This window comes from Leptinotarsa decemlineata, unplaced genomic scaffold, assembly GCF_025532065.1.
Source record: "Leptinotarsa decemlineata unplaced genomic scaffold, Ldec_3_MD MMD2_tig00000505_RagTag_RagTag, whole genome shotgun sequence".
In the NCBI taxonomy this organism is placed as follows: domain Eukaryota; kingdom Metazoa; phylum Arthropoda; class Insecta; order Coleoptera; family Chrysomelidae; genus Leptinotarsa; species Leptinotarsa decemlineata.
The window spans coordinates 12,628,667-12,656,282 of NW_027412549.1; the positions used below are offsets into that span (position 1 = coordinate 12,628,667).

General features: G+C 34.6%; 2 protein-coding genes across 2 annotated transcripts in view; both read right to left on the minus strand.

The window, feature by feature from the left end:
- LOC111504876 (uncharacterized) overlaps window positions 1-24,749 on the minus strand; it is a 39,438-nt gene extending 14,689 nt beyond the window's left edge. Inside the window, exons 1-2 of the mRNA XM_023159588.2 lie at window positions 24,646-24,749; window positions 6,377-6,656 (exon numbers count right to left, since the gene is read on the minus strand). Of these exons, the coding sequence (XP_023015356.2) occupies window positions 6,377-6,651 (275 nt within the window). The 5' untranslated portion in view covers window positions 6,652-6,656; window positions 24,646-24,749. The remainder of the gene's footprint in view (window positions 1-6,376; window positions 6,657-24,645) is intronic.
- Window positions 24,750-26,177: 1,428 nt separating this feature from the next.
- LOC141481906 (uncharacterized) lies at window positions 26,178-26,921 on the minus strand. The gene is made up of 2 exons (XM_074174249.1): window positions 26,410-26,921; window positions 26,178-26,303 (listed from the first exon to the last, which is right to left on the minus strand). The coding sequence occupies exons 1-2, from the start codon at window positions 26,689-26,691 to the stop codon at window positions 26,238-26,240; spliced, it is 348 nt and encodes a 115-aa protein (XP_074030350.1). The 5' UTR covers window positions 26,692-26,921; the 3' UTR covers window positions 26,178-26,237.
- Window positions 26,922-27,616: the final 695 nt, after the last annotated feature.

The following is a 27,616-nucleotide window of genomic DNA, read 5'->3' on the forward strand; positions in this document are numbered from 1 at the left end:
TTATCTAATGAAATCATTGAAAAAAACAATATACTACTGTTACAAAAGCAATGAGATTCCTACAACTGAAATCATAAAGAAGAAATTGAATACTTCCGGTCATAACGTGAGCTGTTGTGACAAAACTCTTCAGAATTGGATAAAGAAATTAGGATTTCGATTTGAAATAATAAACAAACGTCAAGCAGTTATGGAAAACAGAAGAATAGTGGAATTGCGCAACAAATACTTAGAACAAATAATTAAATACAGACAAGAACAACAGCAATTTTTCTATTTGGACGAAACTTGGTATAACACTCACGACACAGTTAGGAAAGGGTGGATTGATAGTTTGAGAATGTGTACGCCTAACATACCTGCAAACAAAGAATCGCGACTAATCATTGTACATTGCGGAGGAAGTAAAGAATGGGTTCCGAATTCTTTGAAATTATGTGGAAAAAACTTGAGGACTGCGATGTTGACTATCATTAGAACATGGCAGCTGATATTTTCGAGGAATGGAAGTTTTTTAATGGATAACAATTTGTATTTTGAAGATTACTATAAAAAAACCAACTACTTGAAGTTTTACAGACAGAAACATTTGAAAAAGTGTATGCCCTTGAGAGCATTGCCGAAAAGTATGGACACACCGTACTGAGACCGCCCCCATATTTTTGTGATTTTAGTTCCATAGAGTTGATTTGGGAAAAATTGAAACAAAGGCGTAAAAATAATTTTCCAAAATTTGATAAGAGGGTAATAGAGTTAATTAAAGGAGAAGTATCTAATATTAGCGAAGAAGACTGGCAGAAAAGGATTAAAAAAGTAATTTTAGTTGAAAAAGACTATATGAAGATTGGAGACTTCCATATTAATGGTGGAAATGAATTCATTATTGATTTGAATGATGACAGTGATAGTGAAAACAGAGAATATAGATGAGGAATTATCAGAAGCTTTCTAAGAAAGTTAGTGAAGTGTTTTTGAAGCCATAGATTGTGTGGGTAAGTGGTATTCAGAAGTATTTTCATTTATCACCCTGTTATCACTACTTTCCCACTCACCTATATAAACGAAATATTGTTGATTAGTGTTCGTACTATTACTACCGATGAAGCTATGGTGTTAACGAAACGAAACTAGAATAAAAAATATGTGTGAAAATTTACTAATCATTATCATTGATGGCGTTATTAATTTTCGTCAAGTAACGGGTCAGTGTATTTATAATTCAGTAATGGATTGGTCAATGATGGGAAAATCCTGAATTACTTAACAGCACATGCCAATTTCGAAAATCTTTCAAGCTAGTCATTTTATGAATACTGGTTTTCTTATCCATTCAACATGTTGCCCAAAATTATTTTATTGTCTGAGGTCCAGCTACAATCTCTAATCAAATTAAACCGTTTGAATTAATCACTCGACTAAGTAAATTTGAACATTTGTATTCTATTATCTGCTATGTCACCTTTTCTGAGTTTTATATAACATTAAAATGACACACATTATGCTGAATTTATAGTGATACGAAAACCAACAATTTCCTTTCTCTGTTCATTTTCTGATTGATGTAGTTATTTATAGTTCAATTTGATGTTAAGTTAGGTCAGAACCGAATTACGCCTTTCTCTTATTATTGACACACGCTAACGTAGCTTTACGGAGTATTCGAAACTTATTTTTATGTAATTTCAATTAAAGCAGTCTGTATACTCAATTGAAAAGTATAATAATTTCATTAAAGGTTACTGGGTTATTTTATTTAGTTTCTTTATATCTCTATAGCCAATATAATGAAAAATATTGACTATTTTTTGTAACCTCATAAATTCGCTGATTGCTTCTGAAATCTGATCAGCTTCACTTGTGAAAAGTGTAGTGAAGAAAATAATTTGTTTCTAGAAGCTTATCAGGATCCCATAGTTCAAGTACTTTTTCAGTGATCGGCACTTTCATCAAGTTCCTAAAATTATTCAACGAATAAAAAAATTGTAAGGAGGATGGACCAAGCTTGTTCGTTTCTGAAACCAAGTATCAATGCGACTGGGTCATTTGAGCTCTCAATAATGTTAATATCTTTATCTTTCATATTTAGGAGCATCACTGTATCCCTGAAAATCTTCAACGAGTATTGTTATCGTGTTTATTACCAGAAAGAACTTATTCCGAAGTCAGTTCTTCATCTCAAAGATTCATGATTTATGTGATATATGCCTAGAGCCTAAGTGCATGCCATTGCCGATAATGGAAAAAATTGACTATTTTGTTGTGACTTCACAAATTTGCTGATTACTTCTGATATCTGATCATCTTCACTTGTGAAAAGTGTAGCGAAGAAAATATTTTGTTTCTAAAAGCTTATCAGTTCCTAAAATTATTTCACGCATAAAAAAGTGTAATGAGGTTAGGCCAAACTTGTGCCTTTCTGAAACCAAGATTCAATGCGACTGCATCATTTGAGATCTGAGTAATATTAATATATTTATCCTCCATATTTGGACTCATCACTGTATCCCTAAATAGAGAATATGTGCATACCATAATAATTAATAAGGTATGTGAGAACATATCATGTTTCAATATATTGTAGTTTTCTCTAAGGATAATAATATCAGGCCACACAATTTCTTTTACTGCTTTGCATAATTTATATGGAATGTCAAATTGGATACCAATATGTTTTGTCAAGACTACGTTACTGGAAGAATAAAGAAGGTTTCTCAGAAAATTGGTTCACTATTTCGGACCAAAATATCTCTAAAGGCTTCAGCAACTTTTGATGCTGAATAAAACTCAAATCAAACCTTCTGGCGACTCTCAGAGACTGCTAGATTCTATATAAACAATGACCATGCGCCTGATTAAAGACTCAAACATCACAAACTTAATAGCCTGCAATATCGAAAATTTGTTTTTTCCATACAAATACATGAGAGTGAGTTTTTTCTTTTCCAATTTCTTTACCGATGTCAAGTCGAACCTAGTTTCACAAATATCAATGAAGAATTTATAGATAGCTGACGAAATGGAAAGACTAAAAAAAGCAGCCAAGATAAATTCATGTTGCTAATTGGAATTGCTAATCGTCATCTATCTAAAAGATTTTCAGCGTATCATCACCATGGTGAGTAGTTGTCATCTTCAGCTGTCATTTCTAAATATACTTGATATTCATTCCATTTCCACTTGTATCTTGTTACGCCCATAGAAAATCCAAAAAGGCGAGAGAGTGAACATACTGCTCCTCCAATTAGGTTATGTACGGTTAGGTTCAGAGAGAGTGAGTATGTGACCTCACACCAATTCAAACTCCACCAAATAACTCCAGCTTCTTAGCAAGTCTATTAGTTCGTTTGGTGAGTGATTATTTCTCATGCCCGATGGCGAGAGCGAAACTCTGCTTAACACTGAAAACCTGTCTTAGGAGGAACGAAATATGTGCTTGCTGTTCCAATCACAGACGGCACGTCGAATATCTCGACATTAGTGACAGTCCAATACTCTTCATAAGATAATTCAGACGACAGTGACCTGTGAAAAGATTTATTGGGCAACTTACATTATTCCTGCTGTAGTCTAATAATTATTTGGTTAGACTCTTAAAAGTTTGTATGACTGAACCAATCATGGTAGATTTAGACAGAACTCTTTCTGAAGAAAATAATAACACTGAACTTAACAGATATCTTATTCTAACAGTGATAAAACGTACAAAAACATTTCATGCTTCCTCACACAGATGGACTTTCAGATCATGAAGACATCAAATGTACTATAGATCTCGATGTTATGAAAAGTGATAAATGTAAATATGGAAGACTATACAGCAGTGCGAATTATAATAGGTTCTAGCAAAACGGTCTTGAACTTGACTAGAACAACATATCCCAAAATCAGAACAAAATATAAAAAGCATTGAATAACGCAAGGAATTAAAATTCCATCAAGAAATCTTCGCTCTTTACATCACCTGCGTAAATTCACTGATAATCCTTACTTTCATTTACATTTTAATAATTATAGAAGAATTTACAGAAATACCATCAGACTTGCTAAAGAAAGTTGGTTTGTCATAATTGATTTGAAAAATAGTACCAAAACGAACCGAGATATTGAAATACCAATCAATGTAGACAATATAAATGAATTTTACTATTCGATTGGACAGATGATCAGTCAGAATATTGTGGTACCATATGACCCACTGATTAATTTAGAAAATGTTGCAATCAATGAATCTCTCCAATTGGATGATACGAATATTGATGAACTGTTTGATTTTTTTAGTGATATAAATACTAAATCTAAAAAAGGGGTTAGTTGGGTAACTAAATAAACAATAAAATCAAGATCTGGTTATGATGAAACTTCAATTAATATTATTGAAAATCTTTCAATGAAAGCGCTCAAAACTAGTTAAGAAAAGACTAATGAATTTCTCCTTCGCCATAACATTATAGGGAGAAATCAATTTGGATTCCAGAGCAATAAGAGCAAATGTGATGAATTATTCTCATTTCTGTTTGAGGTGTATTCCAATATGGATGCTGAAGATGCTCCTGCTGCAGTGTTTTGTGACGTTACAAAAGCGTATGACTGCGTTGATCATCAAATACTGCTACGTAAGCTGAATAGCTATGGATGTAGAGGGATAACACTACGGTGGTTAGAGTCGTATCTCAATGGTCGCAAACGTATTTTAAAAACACTTTATTGTGAGATTTTCACTAGATAGTTTTACAAAAACGCAACACGTGTTTCGCCATACGATGGCTTCCTCGGGCGTGTCTTAATAACTCAGTTATCAAGACACGCCCAAAGAAGCCATTGTATGGCGAAACACGTGTTGCGTTTTTGTAAAACGTGTAAAGTGTTTTTAGAATACGTTAGTTAAGGATTTTCATCAAGTATCGGCCGATTCCATCATATATTAATGGTCGCAGTCAGATTGTAAAAACGACTAAATGTTCAAAAAGTACTGAAATAAATACTGGTGTAACACAGGAATCAGATCTCGGTCCCATATTGTTCCTGTTTTATATCAACAATCTGAAACATTCACTCTTTTTGCTGACGATACCACTATATTGTGGCATAGTAAAGGTATAGATATACTCAATGGGACGTCGCTCACGATATACAAAAAATTAAAAATTGGTGTGATTCCAATCTACTCTTCCTTAATATTTATGAAACAAATATTATGACTTTTAAATGTTTACTTCAGAATTTATCTGTAGCGAGCGGTATCATTGAGAACAGAGAGTGTAGGTACTAAATTTCTGAGACTGTATATAGACGGTAAACTGAAATTTGACACACACATCAGAAAATTGAAAAGCAAAATTTCCACCGGCTGTTATACAGCGAGAGTTATTGCTAGAAAACTGGGAATTTATACTGCGAAAACAGCATATCACGTTTTGGTAGAGTCTCACTTAATGTACGGTATACCTTTTTGGGGTGTGCGTAGCCTTAATTTGTTGGAGTCTGTATTTGCATTACAGAAGAGATACTTGTGTAAAGCTAAACTTCGTGATTCATGCAGGCAACTGTTTATAGATTAAAAAATGTTGATGGTTGTAGCTCTTTTTTATTCTGGAGACAGTGTTTTGATTAAAAAATATCTGGTGAAACTTGAGGTTACCACTAATCACTATACAACTCGTCAGAGCATACAAAACAATTTGAAATTACCTATCCCTTGCAACTCTCTGGTCAAGGACTCCTTATTTTACAATGGTGTGAAGACGTATAACCATCTGCCGAATTTCAAAGAGACAAATATTGATATCAATCAATACAAAAAAATAATTAAAGAAATTTTTAGTAGTAGTTTTACTGATTTGCAAAGTATAAAAACTCAATGTCGCCTCCACAATTCATTATCACCCTCAGATGTTAGAACGGTAAAATCATCTGAGGGTGATAATAAATTGTGGAGACGACTACTACACTCCACTTCGCGATATAATGGACTTCAACCCAGGTCCGTTTGACTGAGTTCTATACCGATCATTTTTAACCTAACATGTTTAATGTGTATGTATGTTTCAACCATTGTCTATGTTTTTTTATTCAGTCTTTATAATATTTTAGTTTACATTATATTTCATCTATATTTTCACATTCATAGGAAATTTACATATTTTTTATATTTATTTAATAGCTTTGTCAACAAAATTTTTTTCTTTGGAGAGTAAAGTATAATCATCATCAACATAATGCAACTGTTATCTACTGCACTGGATGTTATTTTAGTATGTAGATTTCTTGATAAGGTGTTCACTTGTTTGAGAAGAAATCAATAACATCACGTGATATATTTCATCAACATCAAATTTACTTATGTGACTGTACTAAAGATTGATAAAAATAGACCCACCTTGGAAAACTTTGTTGATTAAATCCTGGGTACTGAAATTGCGGTTCTAAAAATGGAAATCCTCCGAATTGTAGATTTGATTCGAAACCCTGCTGTGCTTGCTGTCTTGCTGATTCCTTCTTCTCATTTTGCTGCTGTGGAGTCGTCTGAGATCGTTCTACGATGAATAGAAGGGGTTTGATTTCCTGTAGGTCCACATTTTTCTGATTCTCCTGACGAGCTGAGGCTTGTGTCAGAGCAGTTGTGGTTAAGAGGACCAAAAGGTAGTGAATCATTTCGTCTGAAAAAATAATATTTTGTTTAAGAAACCACTACCGACATGGATAGAAAAAAAAAACGCTGTACCTGAAAAAATCCGGGGCCCGAGAGATTGCATGGGAATTAGTCTGTCAACTCGAGCGAGCCAAGCGAGAACATTGTTTTCATTCAGTTGTTCATATCCAGATCGGAAAAGGGGTGATATTTTAATCACAGTAAAAATCAACCAGTAAGTCCAAGCCCATTACTTTCATTCATAAATTCACAAAGTTCTCGGTAACCTCAAAACGAAGTGCGGAGCTAATTTCGTTCTTTTACCAAAGGCGTGCGCTCATATAATAATGTATTTTTTACTTTACATCTCCCATGTTCTAATACCTTAATAATAAAACAAACAACAATAACCAACTAAAAAAACAAAACAATAATAATAACAGCGAATAAACTAAACACAATATCAATTTCCAACCGTTTATTATAACTAATCCGATGCCCGTGGTACCGTCGAATCCTTCGATACTACAGCACAGAACGCGTTGAAGAGCGGTTGAAGGTCCCCGGCAACTCGGGCGGATCACGTGGTAAGAGAGCCTACTGGTTATATTATTCTACTGTGGTTTAATCGTTAAGTTCAATGGTGATTTGATGTATATTTGGGTAAAATATATTTATACCATTATTCTATCTGATTGTCTTATATTTGGACTTCTGTCCATAACTGAACAGCAAATTGAGTTTATTTATCTATGGATACAGGTATGGATAGTTTTTATTTTGTGCAAAACATTAAAAATGATGTGAAACAAAGTTATTTTCGAAATAAAGTAGCTGATATTATACTGGTGTCACTAGCTTAGGGATATATACTCAATTGACTCACAAATTGGATTTATTTCTGAAATTTAAAGTATCGATGATGGGTCACCAGTATACATTGGTGCTATAAATACCCTGGATAGCATTGCAATTTGAACGATTGTCTTCACCATAATGGCGATGACCAAATGAATGACTAAAAGGTATTACCAATGAAATAATCCAATCTTATACATTTGTTAGTGAAGCCTAATTCAGATTTTTCAACCACCTTCATATGAATCTGTGTGTAGGCGCTTCATATGAGGGTGTTTTCAACTGTTATTGAAATGTTTTTGTTCTAAAATAACATATTTCAATAAATAAAGGTTCATATATGTGTATATATATACATATATATATATATATATATATATATATATATATATATATATATATATATATATATATATATATATATATATATATATTATAAAATTCACAGTCTATTTCTGTTTTTCCGTTAACCAGCTGTCGCCCCCTCTCCTACCAACGACAATTCTCAAACTTCTACTTGTGCAAGCTAAGGACTAAGGAGGTCTTACCTTTTAACGTGTGATTCCTAATGCAATGGAAAGATATATCTAGAAAATAATTGATAGAAGATAGTTGCTGGAAAAATGTAGATGGAAGAGAAGTAGACCGTTTCTAATAGCATGAGAATACAAGTGAAAACTGTTTACTAAATAAAAAAAAAATGAAATAAATCAAAGGAAATAAAACACCAAGAACATAGCAGCAGTGAAAACCAAATGAGTCAAAATAAAAACTGGATACATTAGGAAAATAGATAATAAGAAATCAAAGTTAAAGAACAATAGATTGATAAAAGAGAATATTTTTCACAGATTAGCTGTCTGGTCTAATATTTGGGGTAGAAAGCATGTGAAAGTTACTGAATTCAGTGAAGTATCTGGTTGGTTTAATTCAACAATCAAATTAAAAACTATTATGTACATGTACAAAAAACATTGTACATGCAGAACATACGTAAATTCTAGATATATTTAGTGCCAAATGCACCAGAATCATTTCTGTTAGTACTAACAACAATGAAAAAAACTAATGAAAATCAAACTGTATGAAATGTTCATTTACATGAGGCAATTTGTGTATCAAGTAATTAAATATTGAGTTTATTTATATAATCTAGCGCGGAGAATGATTTTAGTGAATTTGTAATTCGATTATAAAGCCAGGCCACATTATGAGAGAAGGATCCACGAAATAAAGTGGTTCTGTGGCGGGAGGTAGTTAGATGATTTCTGAATTTCACATTCAAATTATGGATGTCTGTTCTATATCTTATTTGGTCGTGAAGATAACTGAGTACTTTTGTTGTTATAATCTTGTGGTAGGTGATACAAACAAAAAATATGCGTCGAGCTTCCAGTTTTAGCCATCTCAATCTCTCCAAATGATGAGACACGTGTTGTCCCCTCCTAGTTCCTGTCTGAGGCATGCGTTTTGTGGGGTCTGTATTATCTTTCTATCAGATAAACGTAACACTGGTCCATGTACTATATCTGCATAGTTGGCGTGAGAGAGAATTAGGGCATTGCATACTATTTTCTTCGATTTTTGATTCAATGACTTCCTATTTGAGTATATTCATTTCAAATTACTATAGCCACGTTTTACAATTTGGGAGACATGAGAGTTGAACTTAAGGAATTGGTCAATTATGAGACCAAGATTTTTCGTAGATTCTGTCAAAGACTCGTCCAGAACGATATCGATATTTCTCTCACATCTTTTCGTCATTGCTGTTCGACCGAATAGCATCAATACTGTTTTGGAGGGATTGATCGCCAGGCAGTACTTCTTTGAGGTTCAGCGTAGCTATGAATTTCGGTTCTACGCTTTTCGGAATTACGAAAAGCGTAGAACCGAGAATTGAACCTTGAGGTACACCTGCAGATATATTCAAGATATATTGAAACAAGAAGTGTTAATTCATTATTCATTTTCTTATAAATACTAGAGAGTCATATACATAATAACGTTTTGGCTGTAAGAAAATACACCAAAAATTGAATTCTTGATGAATATCCACAATTAAAGTAATCAAAAAAAACTTCATTGCGAGATTTTCACGAACAGTTTACTAAAACGAAACACGTTTTTTAATATACAATGGCTTCCTCAGGCGTATTCATTTCTACCTAATTCGGTATAACAATTCGAATCAATCGAACTTCTACCAACTTAAGGACTATTAATTTCACCAGAGTTTAGGAATAAACTAAGTAATTAGAAATTCAAACATTATAAAAGAAATTTTACCAACTCCGTTTCATCAACTGAGTTTCACCAAACGAATTGCTGCAAACAACGTTTGAAAGATATTTTTGACTCAATTCTTTTCAAAAAACCATAATGAAAAGTCATTTATCAGGTCTAACTTAATTCAAGAAACGATAATTAGCATTTTTCAAAGAAATGAAAAAGTCTTGGACGTGGCTTCCAGAGCATATAATTATTTGAGCAAATGTATTAAAAAGAATCATTATGAATGAAACTTTAGTGTCGGATAGTTCCGAAGTATATGAGTTGACTTGTGGTTCTTGCCCAAAATTTTATATTGGCCAAACGGGGATAACCTTTTCACGACGAATAAAAAAACAAAAGCATAGTTTTTCGAATCTATAAATACCTATTCCACATTCGCAAATCATCTTTTGGCAAAAGGGCATGAGTTCAACCACAACTATGACGTATTACAATTGGAAGAGAAAGGTTTGAAACTCAATTTTTTGGAATGATTAGAAATTGATAGATATAAATATACTTGAATTTTTCCCTTTTGATCAATCTGTTTTCTAATGTGGAAATTGGTAATTAGCTTATTACATGTCCATTTGATGAGTTGATGCAAATTCTTTCATAACGTTCACATTTTTGATCCGTTTGACCCCAAATTTTGGTATGATTATTAGTAGGTAAAATGCCTTATAAAGCACTTATTGGGTAGCATTAAGTTAATATTGAAACATTAATGAAAAGGGAAATGAAAATTTCTGTTTTTAACACTTTCACTTGTAACTAACTTTACTGCAGTTTCGTCCTATACGAACATTTTCAAACTTTCACAATAAAGTTTATACTATAAGTTTGAAAATGTCCGTATACAATAAAGTTCGTTACAAATACAAGTAGTATAAAAACATAGACATTTCCATTTCTCTTTTCATTATAATTTCCTACCACGTAATAACGGCTACATCCATCAATTTATTAATATTGAAACGCTTGACGAAGCTATTGAGTAGCCCAACACGTGTTGCCGTTTTGTAAACTATTCAGTGGAAATCTCACAATAAAGTGTTACTTTTGTAACAGCTGGTATAGAACAAAAATCATATCAAATATGAGTAATTGTCAAAATGAGGGTTTGCTGCCCAAACTTCGATGGTATGGCTTGTCGAATCATTTTTTGTATGGCTCTACAGCTTCCTGAGAGTACGTTCCCTACAAGTGGCCGTCGACGGATATTTTTCGAATACTTTCACCATCAACGCTGATGTTTCCCAGGGAGCCATGTTGTTTCCAATCCTCTTTTTATTTTATATCAAAGACTTAAAAAAAATCTAATATGTAACTTTGCTGACGACAGCACACTTGTCTCGTCATTCCATTTAGATTCCAGGACATCGGCTACGGAGGCACATCTTCACCGGCAGCAGGAGGTTGATATCTGGGATATTGAAGATCTAGAAGTGTTTTCGAATTGGGGCAAAAGTAACCAGGTTCAATTCAATGCCACGAAAACCCAGGCATCGGTTTTCTCCAAAAAGATAATCACAATCATGTCTCTGGAATTGCAAAAGTTGCTTCTCAAAACCTTTGAATATTATTCCGAACCAGAAACCAGACTGTGGCTGCTCATCGTTTTGAGGTTCAACTCAGTACACCTCGAACTTCACAGTTTAAGAATTCTTCCATTTTCCTCCAGCGATTCAAATCCAATATGAAGCGCTACTTTCGCACAGGCACCGCTCTTAGAGCGCCTTATGAAAATGTGTTGTAACGAATTAGTCGGAAAGATATATTACTCGTCATTGATGATTGAAAAATATTAATAGTTGCATGACAGAACTATTTATACTACTTTGAAAGTGAATCCTAATGGAGAAGTAGAAATAAGAAAGGAAGTTGATACGAGGAAAGATTCTTTCGACTTCACACATCATCATTGATGTAAAGAGAAGCAGAAAGATTAATTAACAATGAAATTCAGTTTTTTTTACATGGCGAAGTTAATATTATAATAACGAACTGCATTACGAGGAGTATGTAATTATGCTGGTGGATATCTTACCAGTTTTTCTGAATCACAGTTAATTGGAAACTTTGGAAATCTGATTAAAAGTTAATAATATACAACAGACATGCAAATAATCACGTTGGGATGAAAGATGAAACTTGTCGATATATAATTTGATTCACTCGGGATACTATCACCGTGTAAATCTCAACTGATGAATTAGAATTATTGCAGAAAGGGTTTTTTTCCACCATCATTCCTAATAGCTTCAGTTATGGCAGAGTGACCCAACTGAATGAGGTCAAGAAACCCCATTCAATTGTGCAGTTTATTCATTGCAACATTTGAGGCCATCTATATAATTCAGTATAATTTGATGTTTGCCTATTTTGTCGCAATTGCAATTGATAGTAATTACTTATTCTTCGTCAATCATGCGAAGTCATCGAATCAAAACCGAATATTACCTAATTATCGGAAAATAGGAAAGTTCTCAGCGCCTCAGAATAAGTCCAACGGGGCACTAATTTTTGATTAATATCGATACTTTCAATCTATCTTTCTAGATGAGTTATGGCGAACGTCTTCAACTTACGTATACAAGGTGAAACCTTAAAAGTGATTAATTGACGAGACATAACTGTCATGAACCGAACTAGGTTTGTTAATGCTCGCAACAGCTACAAACTTAGAATAAATGGAACCAAAGAACTTCAATTCCAACGGGTCTAGATCTTTCTGGTCGGCAGCTAAATCTGCTAATCAAAACTTTAAAAAATCCACAATTCCACCACTAACACAAGCGGATAGTTCAATTGCAACAACAGCCATAGAAACAGCAAATCTACGAGCTGAACAATTTGCGTCCCTCTCCACAGTCAATTTTCTGAGAAAGACACCACCCACTATTCCCACACTAGAATTCACAATGTCGGAAATTACTTCTCGACAACGTCTAGTCCGGCTAATTTTGAAACAGTTCAATATCAACAAGGCGTCTGTTCCTGATGAAGTGCCCGTCATCGTTATATTTATCTTGGACAGGTAGATGTATCAAGAGGGCGCCACTTTGCATTTAAACTGGCAACCATGTAATATGTGCGAAAAAGGAATTATAGAATACTCCCTTTTTTCTGTGGCATTCTAAACATCTTCATGTGTAGAATTTCTTTTAAATTGTTTTACAGTTTCCATAACGAATAAATTGTTTTAAATGTTGTTAAAATGTGCCTCATTCGATCCATTCAAACAACCTCCACATTTGTGATGCACTGTTTGGAACCTTTGTTGTAGTAATGAATATTACTGGAGTTTTTTTCGAACACCAAACCGTTATTTTAACATCTCCACACGTGTTTCAATCACCAAGTGATCATCTTCAAGAGGTTAAAATAACGGTTTGGTGTTGGAAAAAACTCCAGTAATATTAACCTCCATACGTTTATACTTTAAACAGTGTATACGAATGCAGACCCAGGACAGAGATATGAATTCTTCCTAGGAACATATGTGACGGTATTTTAAGTAAAAATCTACGCTATTGATTTTTTTAAGGTCTTTATTCCATTCGTTTTCACCAAGTAACCTCCGAGTTGGTAGTGAATTGCTCAAAAAGGTTCTCCTCCCTCGATAGGTTTCGAATCCTGACCACGACGGACTGGTGCTGACTATCTTGCAATGGAAATGCTGCATGCGGTTTCATCGGATCCCAACCTGTTCTCGGTATCGCTTTAGGCTTTGCCAAACAAACTATTTCGAGAAGACTTTCATACTGCTGGCAAAATCTACCAGAATTTGTACATTCCCACAATTGTAAAACTACTACAGGTGTCACCTTCGTTGTCTAATTGGTCTGCTAGGTCTACTGGTCACTGTTGTTTGAATCATCATATGCAGACTTCGACTGTCGGATGACAGTGCGTGTCGATAAAAAATCAGAGCACAAATTTTGCGCCCGCTCTTCTGCGGATCAAATCAGGTTTTCAGAAGTTGGCAGTTTCACCCTTGCCATTCGACCTGAAAACTCACTGACCAAATAAGCCACCCGGCTTTTTCAGGAAGCTGAACTTAGTTACAGTGTACGAATTGGTGTGATCTACAATAAACTCTTGGGCATTGAAATGAAGGCTCGAAAAAATCCACTCACTTTGAACCCAACTTAAACTAACCCTTACTTGTTCGTTTGTATCAAAATATTTATGGAAATTTGTACACTTCAAACGACAATATGATGTTAAGAAATATAATCAAACTGGTTAGAAAGGACTTCTTTTCAAGTCACTGAAAAGGCCATAAAAAATAATTGAAAGTTCAAATCCCCACATAGTTTTGTTACAAAGATTTCGCCCAAATGGCAACTAATTCATACTTATGAATGAATATTATGTTTCACCAACAATTCAGCTTAGCTTTCCACGAAAAGATGTCAAAACTGTAGAGTTCCATTCATGAAGTTCCCCAAAAGTTTCTTAGCCCAGAAGGAAAATAATTTTGAGAACAGTTAATAGTTATCTCTGCTCTGGATGATGAGTTGTGAAGATTGTGACAGGTATTGAAATTTGTGTCTCACATTCGGAAGTTATGAGATTATTTCAGAGAGTATTACTTCCACAATAATTACATTGATTATTGTTTTTAATACTTTAATTTAATAATTAATAAATGATATTTAATAATTAATAATTATAATTATTTTAGATATTATGGAATAACAGTAAGATGGTGAATTCGTTACATTTTAATTTTAATTTCCATTTTGATATGCGCGCACAGGAATTTTTTAAGAGAAAATCAATATTATGGAAGTCATATACTGAACCATTTCAAATGTGAGACACGTTATACAGTGTGTTTACATTTTTCTTAAACCCCTTGTCAGTCAAATACCTACAGTATTATACATTTATTCAAAATTCATAAGATTACATATGTTATAATCTGAAATATGTGAAAAACCACTCACTAAGGTATTTTATTGAATGAAAAATGAAAGTGAAACTGAAATATTAATGCTCAAAAAAGTATACTCAGTGATCCCAAGTATAAAAAAATGGTTGCTGGTCGGGTTAGCGTGAGTAGTTTGTACCAGTAATTCAGACGATACGGTGATTCGAGCCCCCAGACCGGACGATCTATTTTCATTGCGTTTTAGGAATTGCACGTTGAAAGGCAAGATCTCCTTAATCCTTAGCTCGCACAAGTTTCAGCTTCTGAGCTAGATCATTCGTAGGGGGGATAGCTGATTGAAGGAAAATAAGATTCCAGTAGATATCAAATATATTTTAACAAATTATCGTACATTTTCAAGTTTGGCCCGTCAAAAAGTGAAATAGGTTGAAGAACGGGTGAATGTTTGAAAATGAATTTTTTACTGTCCATGGATAGATGGTTTGTTTGAGTAACGTATAGCCATAGATTCCACACTCTATGTAGGTACTCAGCAGCTGTATTATTCGCAATAGAAAATATTTTTTGATAATAAATCGCTCAGAAAAAGTTGAAGACTCAGCTAAACGTTAATGGAAATGAACGGTGACTCCTCTATAGTTGATTAATTTGTCACACCCGATTAGACAAACCTTCAAATGTTCAAATGCTAACATATGTTTATGATACTTTGATGTGTTCCTGAAATAGTTCTGAGAGAATGAATAACATTTTACTTCCATTCAACAGTGAAGGAGCTGAAAACGGAAATTAAGGTGTTAATGTATTATTTGAAAACTGATATATTGACGATAAAAATAACATTCATGGTTTCACTTTCACTTCATACATTTCTCCATTGTCTTACTTTTGAAATTATCCGGTTTAATGAATTTAATTTTCAAGTGGTTGCCATTACTTCATATCAAACTTTCATATACCGGCATAACGCTATTAAATTTCGATATCCTGTGACATTCATCAGTCACACGAAGTCATCCAATTATCATAATAAAACACTACCAAGACTTCTATTGTGAGCTGTTCGAATATTTCCTTTTTCATTGTGTATAAACAGCTTTATGAAATAATTACACTCTAATTGACTCGTATTCAATGCTAGATACATACTCATATATTTCAAGTTACATGAACGATTGAAAAAGTTGATTAAACGTAATTTCATGATATCCTGTGCTCGTTTGTTTTCTGTTAAGTATTGATATTATCAATAACGGATTATTATGCTTGGTTTTCATTTTATATGACTTTCTAGAAAACCGGCAAAAAGGTGATAAATACCTTGAGAGCAATCTAATAAAATTTGCTAAATCCCCCATCATTGGGATCTCCTAAACTACAGGAGATACGTCGAAGCTTAAATTGGGGCGAAGTTGCATTTTTTGTGCTCAACAAAATACTGTTTTGAAACTTGGAAAATTCCGAATATTTCCGGAAAAAAACTAAAAATCGAGATATTATTTTATTCTAGCATTATTTGACAATATAGCTCAAAACCAATAACGCATTTTCATTGATACTTTTTTTCAGCTGCACGTTTTCATGTTTAGATTTACTATCCGACGTTTCGTCTTCTGGCAATCATCATCATTTTTTTTTATCTATTATGGGCGCCATATTGTTTTTTTATACAGAAAAATAGTGCTTCTCATTCTGATTTCATTGATGTATGATTTGTCATGATTTGCTCTTCTGAAACCAAAGGTATTAAAAAAACTTTATCTGAGATGGTGATGACTCCATCGAAAAAATTTGTTCAATGAACACTAGTTGTTAGAACTCATCAAACGTCATAAGTTTCCACAGATACTTCAGTCGAAATGTCCTCATTATCAAATTAAGAAAAACAAGATAAGTTGAAACTTTATTATAAATTTGATAGGAATTGTATGAAAACAGCACAAACTTATTTTGAATTATATCCGGAATTTTGCCCGACATTTTGACATATTACACTCTCATTCTTATCACGAACTTTCACAAACTTCTCAAAGTGGTTAAACAAGATAATAAAGGAGACGTTCAAGTTATGCTAGCTTATATTTTATAGTATTATGTCTGTACTATGATGTCTGTTTAGAAAATATGATGACTCTAACAAGGTGGTAAATTACCTCCCGATGAAAGTATAACAGTTCTCGTATAAGAACGAAGTGTTTTTGTTGGTCCCAATTCCAACATTCATTCCAGATGGTTTTTTAAATTTAATTATAATTTCATAAAATTACCAATTTGTACAAGAAACCATATACATATATTTTATAATAAATAAAAATTGTGTAGAAAAATATATTTGACTTAAGACAAAAGTCACGTCGAACACCTGTTTGGTTGAATGTTCTAAGAACAAACACACTGATTACAACCGCTACCTCAAGATCGATTCTTACAATTAACCACCGATGGTTCTCCCTCGAATACCTTTTACTTTTGTATATACATCAAAATGTAGTGGAAAATACCAGAAATTCAGTATATTGTTTTGCTGACGACAGCACACTTGCAAATCCTGTGAGTACTAGATTCTATCCAGACAAAGCCAACCACCTGATTGGATACCCATATAAGTACCTATAAGGAGCAAGCAACTTTGAGTATGGTTGGAAGGTTTCGAAGTAAGGTTGGATTGTTCTACTGGCTTAGGCCACTTGACTTCACCGATAGTAGTATATGCTAGAAGTATGCATTAAACTATAGCTACTTATCGCTTCGAAGTTCAACTGAATACACCGCTAACTACAATACCTTTTTCATCTGGAGTAAGGCGTCCATGTGAAATAAACATTTTTCAAATGTGTACTGTGTATTCATATTATAAAATATTTCATTATGGAATTGGCCAATACTTGATGAAAATCCATAACTAAGGTATTCAAAAAACACTTTACTGCGACATTTTCACTAAACAGTTATACAAAAACTTTACAGTAAAGACACGCCCGAAGAAGCCATTGTATGGCGAAAGACGTGTTGCGTCTTTGTAAAACTGTTTAGTGAAAATCTCACAACAAAGTGTTTTTTGAATACGTAATAATGAAGTCCAGGACTGTTGAAGTTTCCCTGTCAATAAAGTTACAGTCGACTAAATTTTCTAGTGTTTAATCAAAAAGAACAACTATAGTCAAAAGTACAATTATTTTTTCAAAATATGTTCTGATCTCTCAATAGTAGATAGGAACGATCAAATCATAATTTTTTCAATTTCAAAATTTTAAACAAAAAATATACTTTTTTTGTGGAAGTCAACCATTTGTCAACTTGATATCTCCATTATAACGAACAGATACGAACACTGTAATATCTCGGAATTTTACCTTTTACCTTTATTTTTAATCATGAAATTTTCTACAAGAACTTCCACAACACAGAGACTTCTTTAGAAACAATTTATTATATCAGACAACATTTTTCCACCGCACCCTCTAGTATTCCGGCAGCGCAAGGGAGTCCTGTCCCAGTGACACTATTTCCAATAATTTTTCCGGAACACATAAAAATACTGCCATGCAACAGTAAAGTGTGGTAATAACCATGAATCACGAACTTGCGGCACGGCAAGAAAGACACAAGTGATCTGCGCCAATTGCAGGTAAGCATATCTAACCAGTCACAGGGGATGCAAATTCTTTCCCAAACCGAAACCGGTATTTCCTGCAAAAAACACCCAGACATAACTGGAGGAAAAACAGCGGCCAAAATCAAGAGCCCGGGCCCCCAAGAAAAATCCACCCAAAACCCAAGCCCCTGGTCCCTCAGGACATTCTAAACAAGTTAAAAGATGAACGTTGTTGTCTGCTTTATCATAACAACTTAAAAACCCTTAATGACCGCATAACCGGATTTCAGATAGTGGTGCAGCACGATGACCAAAAACCGGAACTCCGAACAGGAGAAGCTGTCGCTGTTAGAGTAAAGGTAAGGCGCCACGCAGGAAAATCTACAGAGATCCGATATAGCATAAATGTTTCCAGAACACCTCCAACAGTGGCTATGGGCGATCGAATGGAAACCGGAGACCCTTTGCGAGGCTCCTAGAAGACTTTGAAGACACCGCGGTCCCTCCATATGACATTCATATGACACTGCCACAGTGGAGAACATCGTTACTTCAGAGATAAAAACGTTTGACGAAATGTCGTCGAACCACAACCACATCCATTTCACAGTAGGGAAGGTGACGTTAAACCAGAGAACCCAACCAAGAGGATTATCAACTGGAGTAAATTCCAGCAATCGTACACGATGTAATAAGGTTCGCTCACGCATCGAAACAAAGGCCGACGTGGAGGATACAACAAATGAATCACCAATCCAAGGAGTGAAGGCACGGGACGTTCCAAACTCGCTCTTCACTCAAAAAGATCAGATAATATCAGAAGTAATGGAGCTCATCAGGATCAGAAGATACCTGAAGATAAGATATCAACGGACACAGATTTTAAACAGATTTTTAAACAGAGATTTGCTCCAATGAATAAGAGATGTATGCACAGTGTATGCAGACAACCCAATTAGTAGAACTCAACACCGAAGACCAATTTGCATGGAAAATGTAGAAATTTCTTAGGAAGGGCCGCTGGAAATCATATACACGGAGAGCAGGATATCGTCTTCAGAAGAAAGCCTAAGCATTTACCGAAATTTTCGAAAAACAATATAGAGAGAATGATGTATCCTTTACTTTGGGGACGGTGCACAGAATCAGACGATAGAAAGGACAACGCACAACCCCAAAACGCCACATCTTTGTAGGAAGTCAGAAACACTTTCGGATGAAGTCAGAAATATTGTCAGAGGTTTCGCTACCCGGGAAACGCCAGATCCAGAGAAAATCTCCAACTGGACACAAAAACCCTAGTCACGACGAGAATAGAGTCGATGAATATCATCAACGCCCTATTCCGACTGCAACACTTTCTGTATTCCTTCAAGGAATCCACGATCATCATGATTCCTATAAACCTAACAAGAACCCCACGAAATCCGTCAATCAGCGGCCGATAAGTTTAGTTCCAGCGATGAGCAAGTTGACGGTGGGCGTCATCCTGAAAATATTCGAGGACCATATTGGACGAACAGTTTAGATTCAGACCGGAAAGCAGAAACAATGGTGAAATCAACCGATTCTTTTCTAACCGAAAGACGATGACAATGCAAAGTAGGGGAGAAACTCTCCACCATGGCGTAGTTCTTGCACCATGGAACTAAACAGAATCAGATAAACTGGTAGTCAAAGCTCCAGTTGCTAATTTCAAACGAAAACGAGGTCAGACTCGAATCTCGCTGACGTTCCAAGCAGCAGGTTCATAACAGCATACATGTGAAATCAAATCATCTAAAAGAACTATTCGTTCAGGCCAGTCTCAAATTACCTACACTGTAGGTTAATGGACTGACACCTATCAGAAATTAATTACTCCCCTGGCTAATACCACGAAGGGCATTGCATTATATCTGTCAGGTGTCAGTGCAGGATTCTTCACTAAAGTTATTCCTGCATATGCTGTTGGTTATACAATTGCCGCAATCGATTTTAAATTATTGGAACGCACTTGCAGACCGGTATCGGGCTGTTTGGTCACTTGTCAGTGAAAAATAGTGTCGATCATCAACATTAAGTCGATGATTCATGATTATTAAAAATCGAATTCTTTCAGAGTATCGTTCCTTTAATTAGGCTGAAGCACAAACAACATGTTTGTCATCGACTCATCTGCCTGTAAAGGAGTAACTTCACAAATTGAGTGGGCATACTTGGAAACGGATTGTAAATCAAATTATGTAAAAGAACAATTCATTCAGGCCAGTCTCAAATTACTTGGCCAATACCACGAAGGGCGTTGGATTATATCCGACAGGTGTCAGTGCAGGATTCTTCACTGAAGTTATTCCTGCATATGCCAGGTGAGTAGTTATTTTCTGATAGGTGTCAGTCCATTAACCTACAGTGTAGGTCATTTGACCTACACTGTAGGTTGAACGGATTGTTCTTTCAGATAATTTGATTTACAGCCAGTCAATTTGTAAAAAAAAAATATTTGATATCTCTGGCAACACCGCAGTCTTACTGACAGTATTCACAGATTCAACCCGAAAATTTCACTTGTGCTGCAGTGGAAATGAAAAAGCAGTCACAAAATTAACTTCAGGTAAGCGTAACAATGTTGCAAAGTGTGAACTCACTTTGTCCTTGTTTATTTAAATATTAAATAAGAAATGCAGCAAAATGTAGGATTCTTTAGCATATGTATTTTCCACTTATTGGTAAAAGTTCATTTTGAATGCAGATACATTTAAAAATCAGAAAAATGTATAATCATTGAATCGTTGAAGCAGGAAGTATATATACCTGTATGAAATTTGAATACCTTTGCTTGAATCTAACCCAGTAATCAAGAGTTCGGATCGTTCGAAGTGATCCAAATTTCGGTTGCGAAATGCCTCATCATGGTAATGTTAGCTCACGCAAAGCACGTGTAGACATGAATAATTAAAAAAAATAGAGTCGATGTCTAACTGCAGGTATTCACCTGATTTATCGCCTAATGACACTTTTATCTGTTCCGTATAATCGGACGAAAGTTGCGTTGATTACATGATGATTACCCCAGATTTGCATTTGTTTCATGAAGTGAACGTGCAAGTACAGTGTGAAAATTCAAATCACTTTCACAATTTCAAGTAACTGTTTTTCAGTTCAGCAGACATTTTCTGATCATCTTTGTAGGGAGAAGTGAATGTTTGAAATTTCAATTCGAAATATTCATTTTCTTAGTTCGTATACATATATCACTTGTCACATACTCTTTCAATTAATTTATTATGGCTTGTTCAGTTTGTCGAAAATATTCATCACAGTTCATCACAGTTTTCGCAACTTAGTTCGTAAATACTAGAACTATTAGTATATGTAATTATTTTAACCTAAATCTGTCTGTTGAAGGTATCACTGTGAGTGTTGTAAATAAGTTGAGTTAACTACATGAAATTTGGAAAAAATGTCACCAGGAATCTTTACTCATACCATATAAATTAATGAATATTTATAACTATTGAATGGGCCTGGCCTGTGTGGTTATTGACCACCTTGCCAAAATAGTAAATTCCGTTATAGTTCAAAGCTTCGTAAATTGAATAAATCAACAATAATACGTTACGGAAAAGAAACATCTCAACAGATCAGAAATACTGTTTTTCAAAATGTTATTATAGGGATATTGTGGAAATGTTTTGGTTCTGTGGAAAAATTTAATCGCACCCATTATCATTGAATATGTTTATAAGTTCCACCGACTAGTGAAAATGTATAAGTTGTCATGTTGGCAAATATATTGTTCAATAACCACAGATGAAACAATATAATTAATGTTTACACAAAGATTTTCAGCAACCTCTATATCCAAAAATTCTTCTTTCAAATAACCCGAAATAATTGTGGGGAAATTTTTCTTTAAAAGACCAGGGGATCCCAAATTTTTCTTTTGAAGATATCGATCTTTGTTGCGTTGGAGAAATTGTTGATAATAGAGGAATGCGAGATATTTAAAAACCTAGGGAAAAAATTGAAACATTTTTTTTTCACTTATACCACCTTGATATTCTGAATTTTTAAGTAAAGAATTGAAAAGCACACAGTAATGATTCTTATAATTTTATACTTTTCTGCATGGAGAATCAAGAGCTGTTGCGCTTGATATTTCTAATGCCTTTTACCGTGTGTGGAATGAGGGTTTGCTGACCAAACTTCTATGCAATGGCTTGTCGGATCATTTCTCTCATATCTCTCGAATACTTTCACCATCAACGCTGGTGATTCCTAGGGATCCATATTGTCTCCAACCCTCTTTTTATTGCATATCAACGACTTATTGGAAAAAAAACAAGAATCCAATATATTGCTTTGATGACGACAGCACACTTGTCTCGACATTTCATTTGGATTCGAGGTTATCGGCTACGGAGGCACATCTTCACCGGCAGCAGGAGGTTGCATATCTTAATGAGGATCTAGAAGTGATTTCGAATTGAAGTGAAAGTAACCAGGTTCAATTCAATGCCACAAAAAGCCAGGCATCGGTTTTCTCCAAGATAATGGATGTCTCCAAACCGGATATAATAATGTCAGGTCAGACAATTCCGCTTTCTGTTTCGATAAGTTCGTTGGGGGTTAAAATGGGCACCAATATGTCTTGGCACAATCATGTTGCTGGAATTGCAAAGGCTGCTTCTCAAAAGCTTGGAACACTGTTCCGAACGAGAAAACTGTACACACCTTAGATTCTTCTAAATATACTTTCACGGGAGGTGTTCAAGTGACTTGGCATATTTGATTTCACCAAAAGCGGTACATGTCAGAAATAATCCACGAACTGTGGCTGCTCATCGTTTTGAGGTTCAACTGAGTACACCTCGAACTTCACTTTCACCTGAAGAACTGAGTTTATGTGGAATATAATTCCTGAAAACGTATAGGACGAAACTGCAGTTAGTTACAAATACAAGTGGTAAAAAAATAGAGAGTTTCATTTCTGGTTTTTCGTGCATTCGAAAATTAGGTGTCTTTGGGCTGAATGAATATAATAATTAATTTGAAAAAATGGAAACTTATGATTTTACTGAAAAATTAATCACAGGCAGGTATCGTTTGTTATATTTTGTCCTCCATTTGAAAGGAACATTGGCAATAGAGAAATTCAATAATTATATTTTGGAGATCAGAATCTACTCTCGTTCTCACAACAGAAAAATCAACTATACCTTGCAGTTTATTGTTTAACTTTTTTCAAACCTTCTCGGCAGATGTAAAAGGAATTAGAAAAGTTTAAAAATTCGATGCACAATTCAAGTTATTTTGTAATACTTTTCTGCACTCTTCAATTTTTTTGTGATAATATCAATATTTTATAAAGTAGGTACGTTTTGATCTATATATTCACAAATTTTCACATTGCTATATCACTATATAGTATAAAACAAAGTCGCTTCCTGCTGTCTATCCCTATGTATGTTCAGATGTTCAAAGCTAACTAAGCAACGGATTCTGATGCGTTTTATTCAAATAGAGTAATCCAAGACGAAAGTTTATATGTATATACCATGCATAATATAGTAGAAAAACACTGATGATTTTAAAGGTTTCTAATGTGATGTCCTAAATAAACACGCTACGCTTACGCTTACATTGCCTTAAGGCTCACAAAAAAGTCCGCGATGGTATATGTCTATCTCTTAGGGATAACCCACAAGCAATACAGCATTAATCCTCATCCAATTAAGTACTTTAAATATATTGTGCATTTAATATAAATCAATATGGCCCCCTACAGCACCTAATTTAAATCAATAATTTCGAAGATATAACATATTGAAGATGCAGGGACATAGCGGTTGCAGCGGTACCGGCCGGGGGGCCGGAGGCACTTTGAAGGCTGCGCTTTGCTCTATATCACCTTATGATTAGCAGCGATCTCGCGTGTTTATATGTATATTCAGTATCAGCATTGCACCCGTGCGGTGCCGGGTCGGGTCCCTAATACCTGATAAAAGACAGATGAAACCTATCTATGAAAATATTCATACGTTTTGTTGGAAATAGACTCTTCAATGAAGCATATTAAAAAACATAATCAGATACTCATTGATGATTGGAGTATAATTGGAATTCAATTTTATAAGTTACCGGGGAGCTTTCAAAACGTTAAATTTTGATTTATATTTGCAACCCAGCTCTATTATTAATTCAATCCGTAAAAACAATGTGGTATTCCAACCAGGCAGTAAAATATTTCAGGAGACTGACAGTAGGTATTTAGTCGGTAATAAAAATAAAATCGCAATCAAATAAATCAACTGATCGTTACATCCACCAAAAAATAACCGAATCGAATGAAAAACCCGTTATGTGATAAAACATTCAACTCGCACCGAAGACAAATTCACTCACCGGTAAAGTATACACACTCTGATGTCGCCCTGTCTAGTGCACTACAGATAAGAAAGAACTCCACTACAGGAGGACCATCGACCTCTTATAAGCGCCTAAAGGAGGGGAGGAGTCTCCAATGTCATCGACAAATGATTTCATGATTTTTTTTTCATTTGTTGATGCATGTTGGTTGCACTAATCATCTGACTTCGATGGAACTAACATTCGGTATTCATCTAGGTGTGAAAAGAATAAAACAAAAATTTCGAATTTTTATGAAGAAAGAGTGGAAAAATGTATATGAAATATTTCATGCAGTAATTTAGAATCAAATATTAGTTTACAATCCAATCGCACGTAAGACATCGCTAATCGCACAAAAGTTTTTTGAGAGTTGTTCATTTGGAGATGACAGCTGATTACTGAAAAACTCGACTTTGAACTTTATGTAAACCCATTTAGGTATATAAATAGACCATTCGATTGAAGAAACTGAAACATGAAATACCTTTTAGAATGTCTAAAAAATCTTTGAGGATAGATTGTCCAATTTTTACAAAACTCGGATTTCTTCTAGTAGAAAATGGCTTTCGTTCAATATAGATAATAAGAATTTTTTATCGAACCTGATTATATTTATATACTTCAAAAACTCCTTTGATATATCCATTGAAAGATTTTTTTGTGGAGGATTCGGGCAGAATTGAGCCTCCGAAACATTATCAACATTATCAAATAGATAAGTTACTAATGCTTTCGCTTTCGAAACGCTTTCGAAAGTAGACTGTATTATTGAATGAAACTAGATGGACGTCATTTTGAATACTTTATCCGTTGATTGTGTTGCCATTTTTATTACTTTTGTTGATTTGCTCAATATAATGAGCTACGGCGAATTTTCTGTGTTTTCTTAAATAAAACGTTCAATAGTTAATTTCTCAATAACGAATGAAGCAATTTCAAAAAAATACAGAAGTAATAGAGGGACGAAAGACCTTTCAAATGATGTATAACTCAACCATCCAGGTCATTGAAAAAAATTGGGAGGGTGGTTGCTGACCGCAGGGGGGTGAAGTTTCGGGTATGGTTTCCATATCAGAATTAGTTCCCCTAGAAATAAAAACTGATATGTTTTTTGAAATATTCGATAACACGTCCGTTTCTGACTTACAGGGGGAGTCAAATTTTCTTTGGAACGCCCCGTATTCAATTTTCTTATCGATAGGTACTATACTATGTTATCTTGGCAAGACTTTACAAATCAAAGAACCTAATGAAGAAATATAAATTTCGACTTTTCAGATTTTAAACTCCATTTTTTGGAGATTTGAATATTTCTCCATTTCTGAATATATTCATCATGTGTGATGTGTAGGCTTACTATAATTTCGGACCACCAATCCAGGACTTCTTTTTTAATTGCTGGAAGCCAATTCCGGACAATCCCAGTCATTTGTAAGTACATATAGGGGAAAAATAATAATTGTATATTAAATAAAAAACAACATCTCAGTTGCAAATTCAACCTTTAATTATTCATTAACTGTCTATTCTAAGTATTTGTATTAGTTATTTAATGATATAACTAAAGTAAAGTCAATTTATCTAATCTACTGGATCCTGCTGATCTTCTGATTGTTGGCCTTCGGCTTCAGTTTGACGAGGTTGATATTTTTCTGATGACAGAACCTCATTTAGGAACATATTATCATTCATGATTTATTCATAAAAGTCCACGCAAGACAACTTCGAATTTATTTTTATATTAAGGAGTTCCCTTACCACTGAAATTGACATGCGTCCTTTTTCTGCACTCCATACGTTGCCCATTATTGAAAATACCCTCTCCACTGGTGCTGATGTGCCTGACAAGCCCATCCCAAATTCCACCAATTTGAAAATATTCTTGAAGTGGATGTTGCATATTGACATAGACTCAAATACTTCTTTCCATTTCTCTTGTGTCGTCGTGGGTCTTTTTTCTTCAGACAGGGCTTTCCACTTTGGTACCAGTTCACCAATTACATCACAGCAACATTTTTTCTCATCAAACAACTGATCCATGTCAACTGAGTTGGGTACTATTTTGTTGACAATCAGTCCACTCTCTTCTAACTCTGCCTAGGTAACGTCTACTGTTTCCAATTACAACCATGAAAATTTGTCCGCTCCATCAAAACTCGATCCCCACAGATTTAAGTAGTTTATACCAGCGTCATAAAATCCTGTTATACTCTCATAAAACACTTCTTCTTCGACTTCACCCTCTGTTTTAAGTGGGGTTAAAAATTGTTTAGCAGCAAAAGGAACAAATTTCTGTGTTTTTCTCTCTTCCAGATGCCTTACCAATTGTAAAACGGTGTAAAAATAGCAGCGTCACTATTGCCAACGGCTAGACAACGCAAAGTCAAATTTCTCCATTTCCCCAACTCCACATAAAAAATCCCTGACTTTTGTCAATCCCGGAATCTTTCCCGGACAAATGGTTGAATCCCGGACTCTCCGGGCTGATCCCGGGCGTATGATAAGCCTAGTGATGTGTGCCAATGTTTGTGTGAATCACTCAGAAGGTTAAGGTCTCATTTTTCTTTCGTGTTGTCGGTAGGTAGATAGTTACTTATCTATTTTAAATTAAAACTGATGGTTGTTGGCATAATTTCGTTTGATTGAATTTTATCAAAGGTGATTATTATTAGTTACAAGCAAGACACAAGCTATTTCTCTCTATTTGAAAACAGAAGTTTCCCTTCAGAAATAAGTACCAATCTCCTCTTTAACAGTTTACGTTACCATCAGGGGTCCAAACTTGTGCAAGTTGAAAATTAACAAGGAATCTATTACTTTATAACCTATATGGGTACTTTTCGTTACGTAATGTACGACTACTATGAAGCTGGTCTAGTAGATTCCTAGCTTACGCTTCAAACCCTCTATATGTGAAAGGGAAGTACATCTAAATATATATGTCACCACTTATCTTGTTCCATGT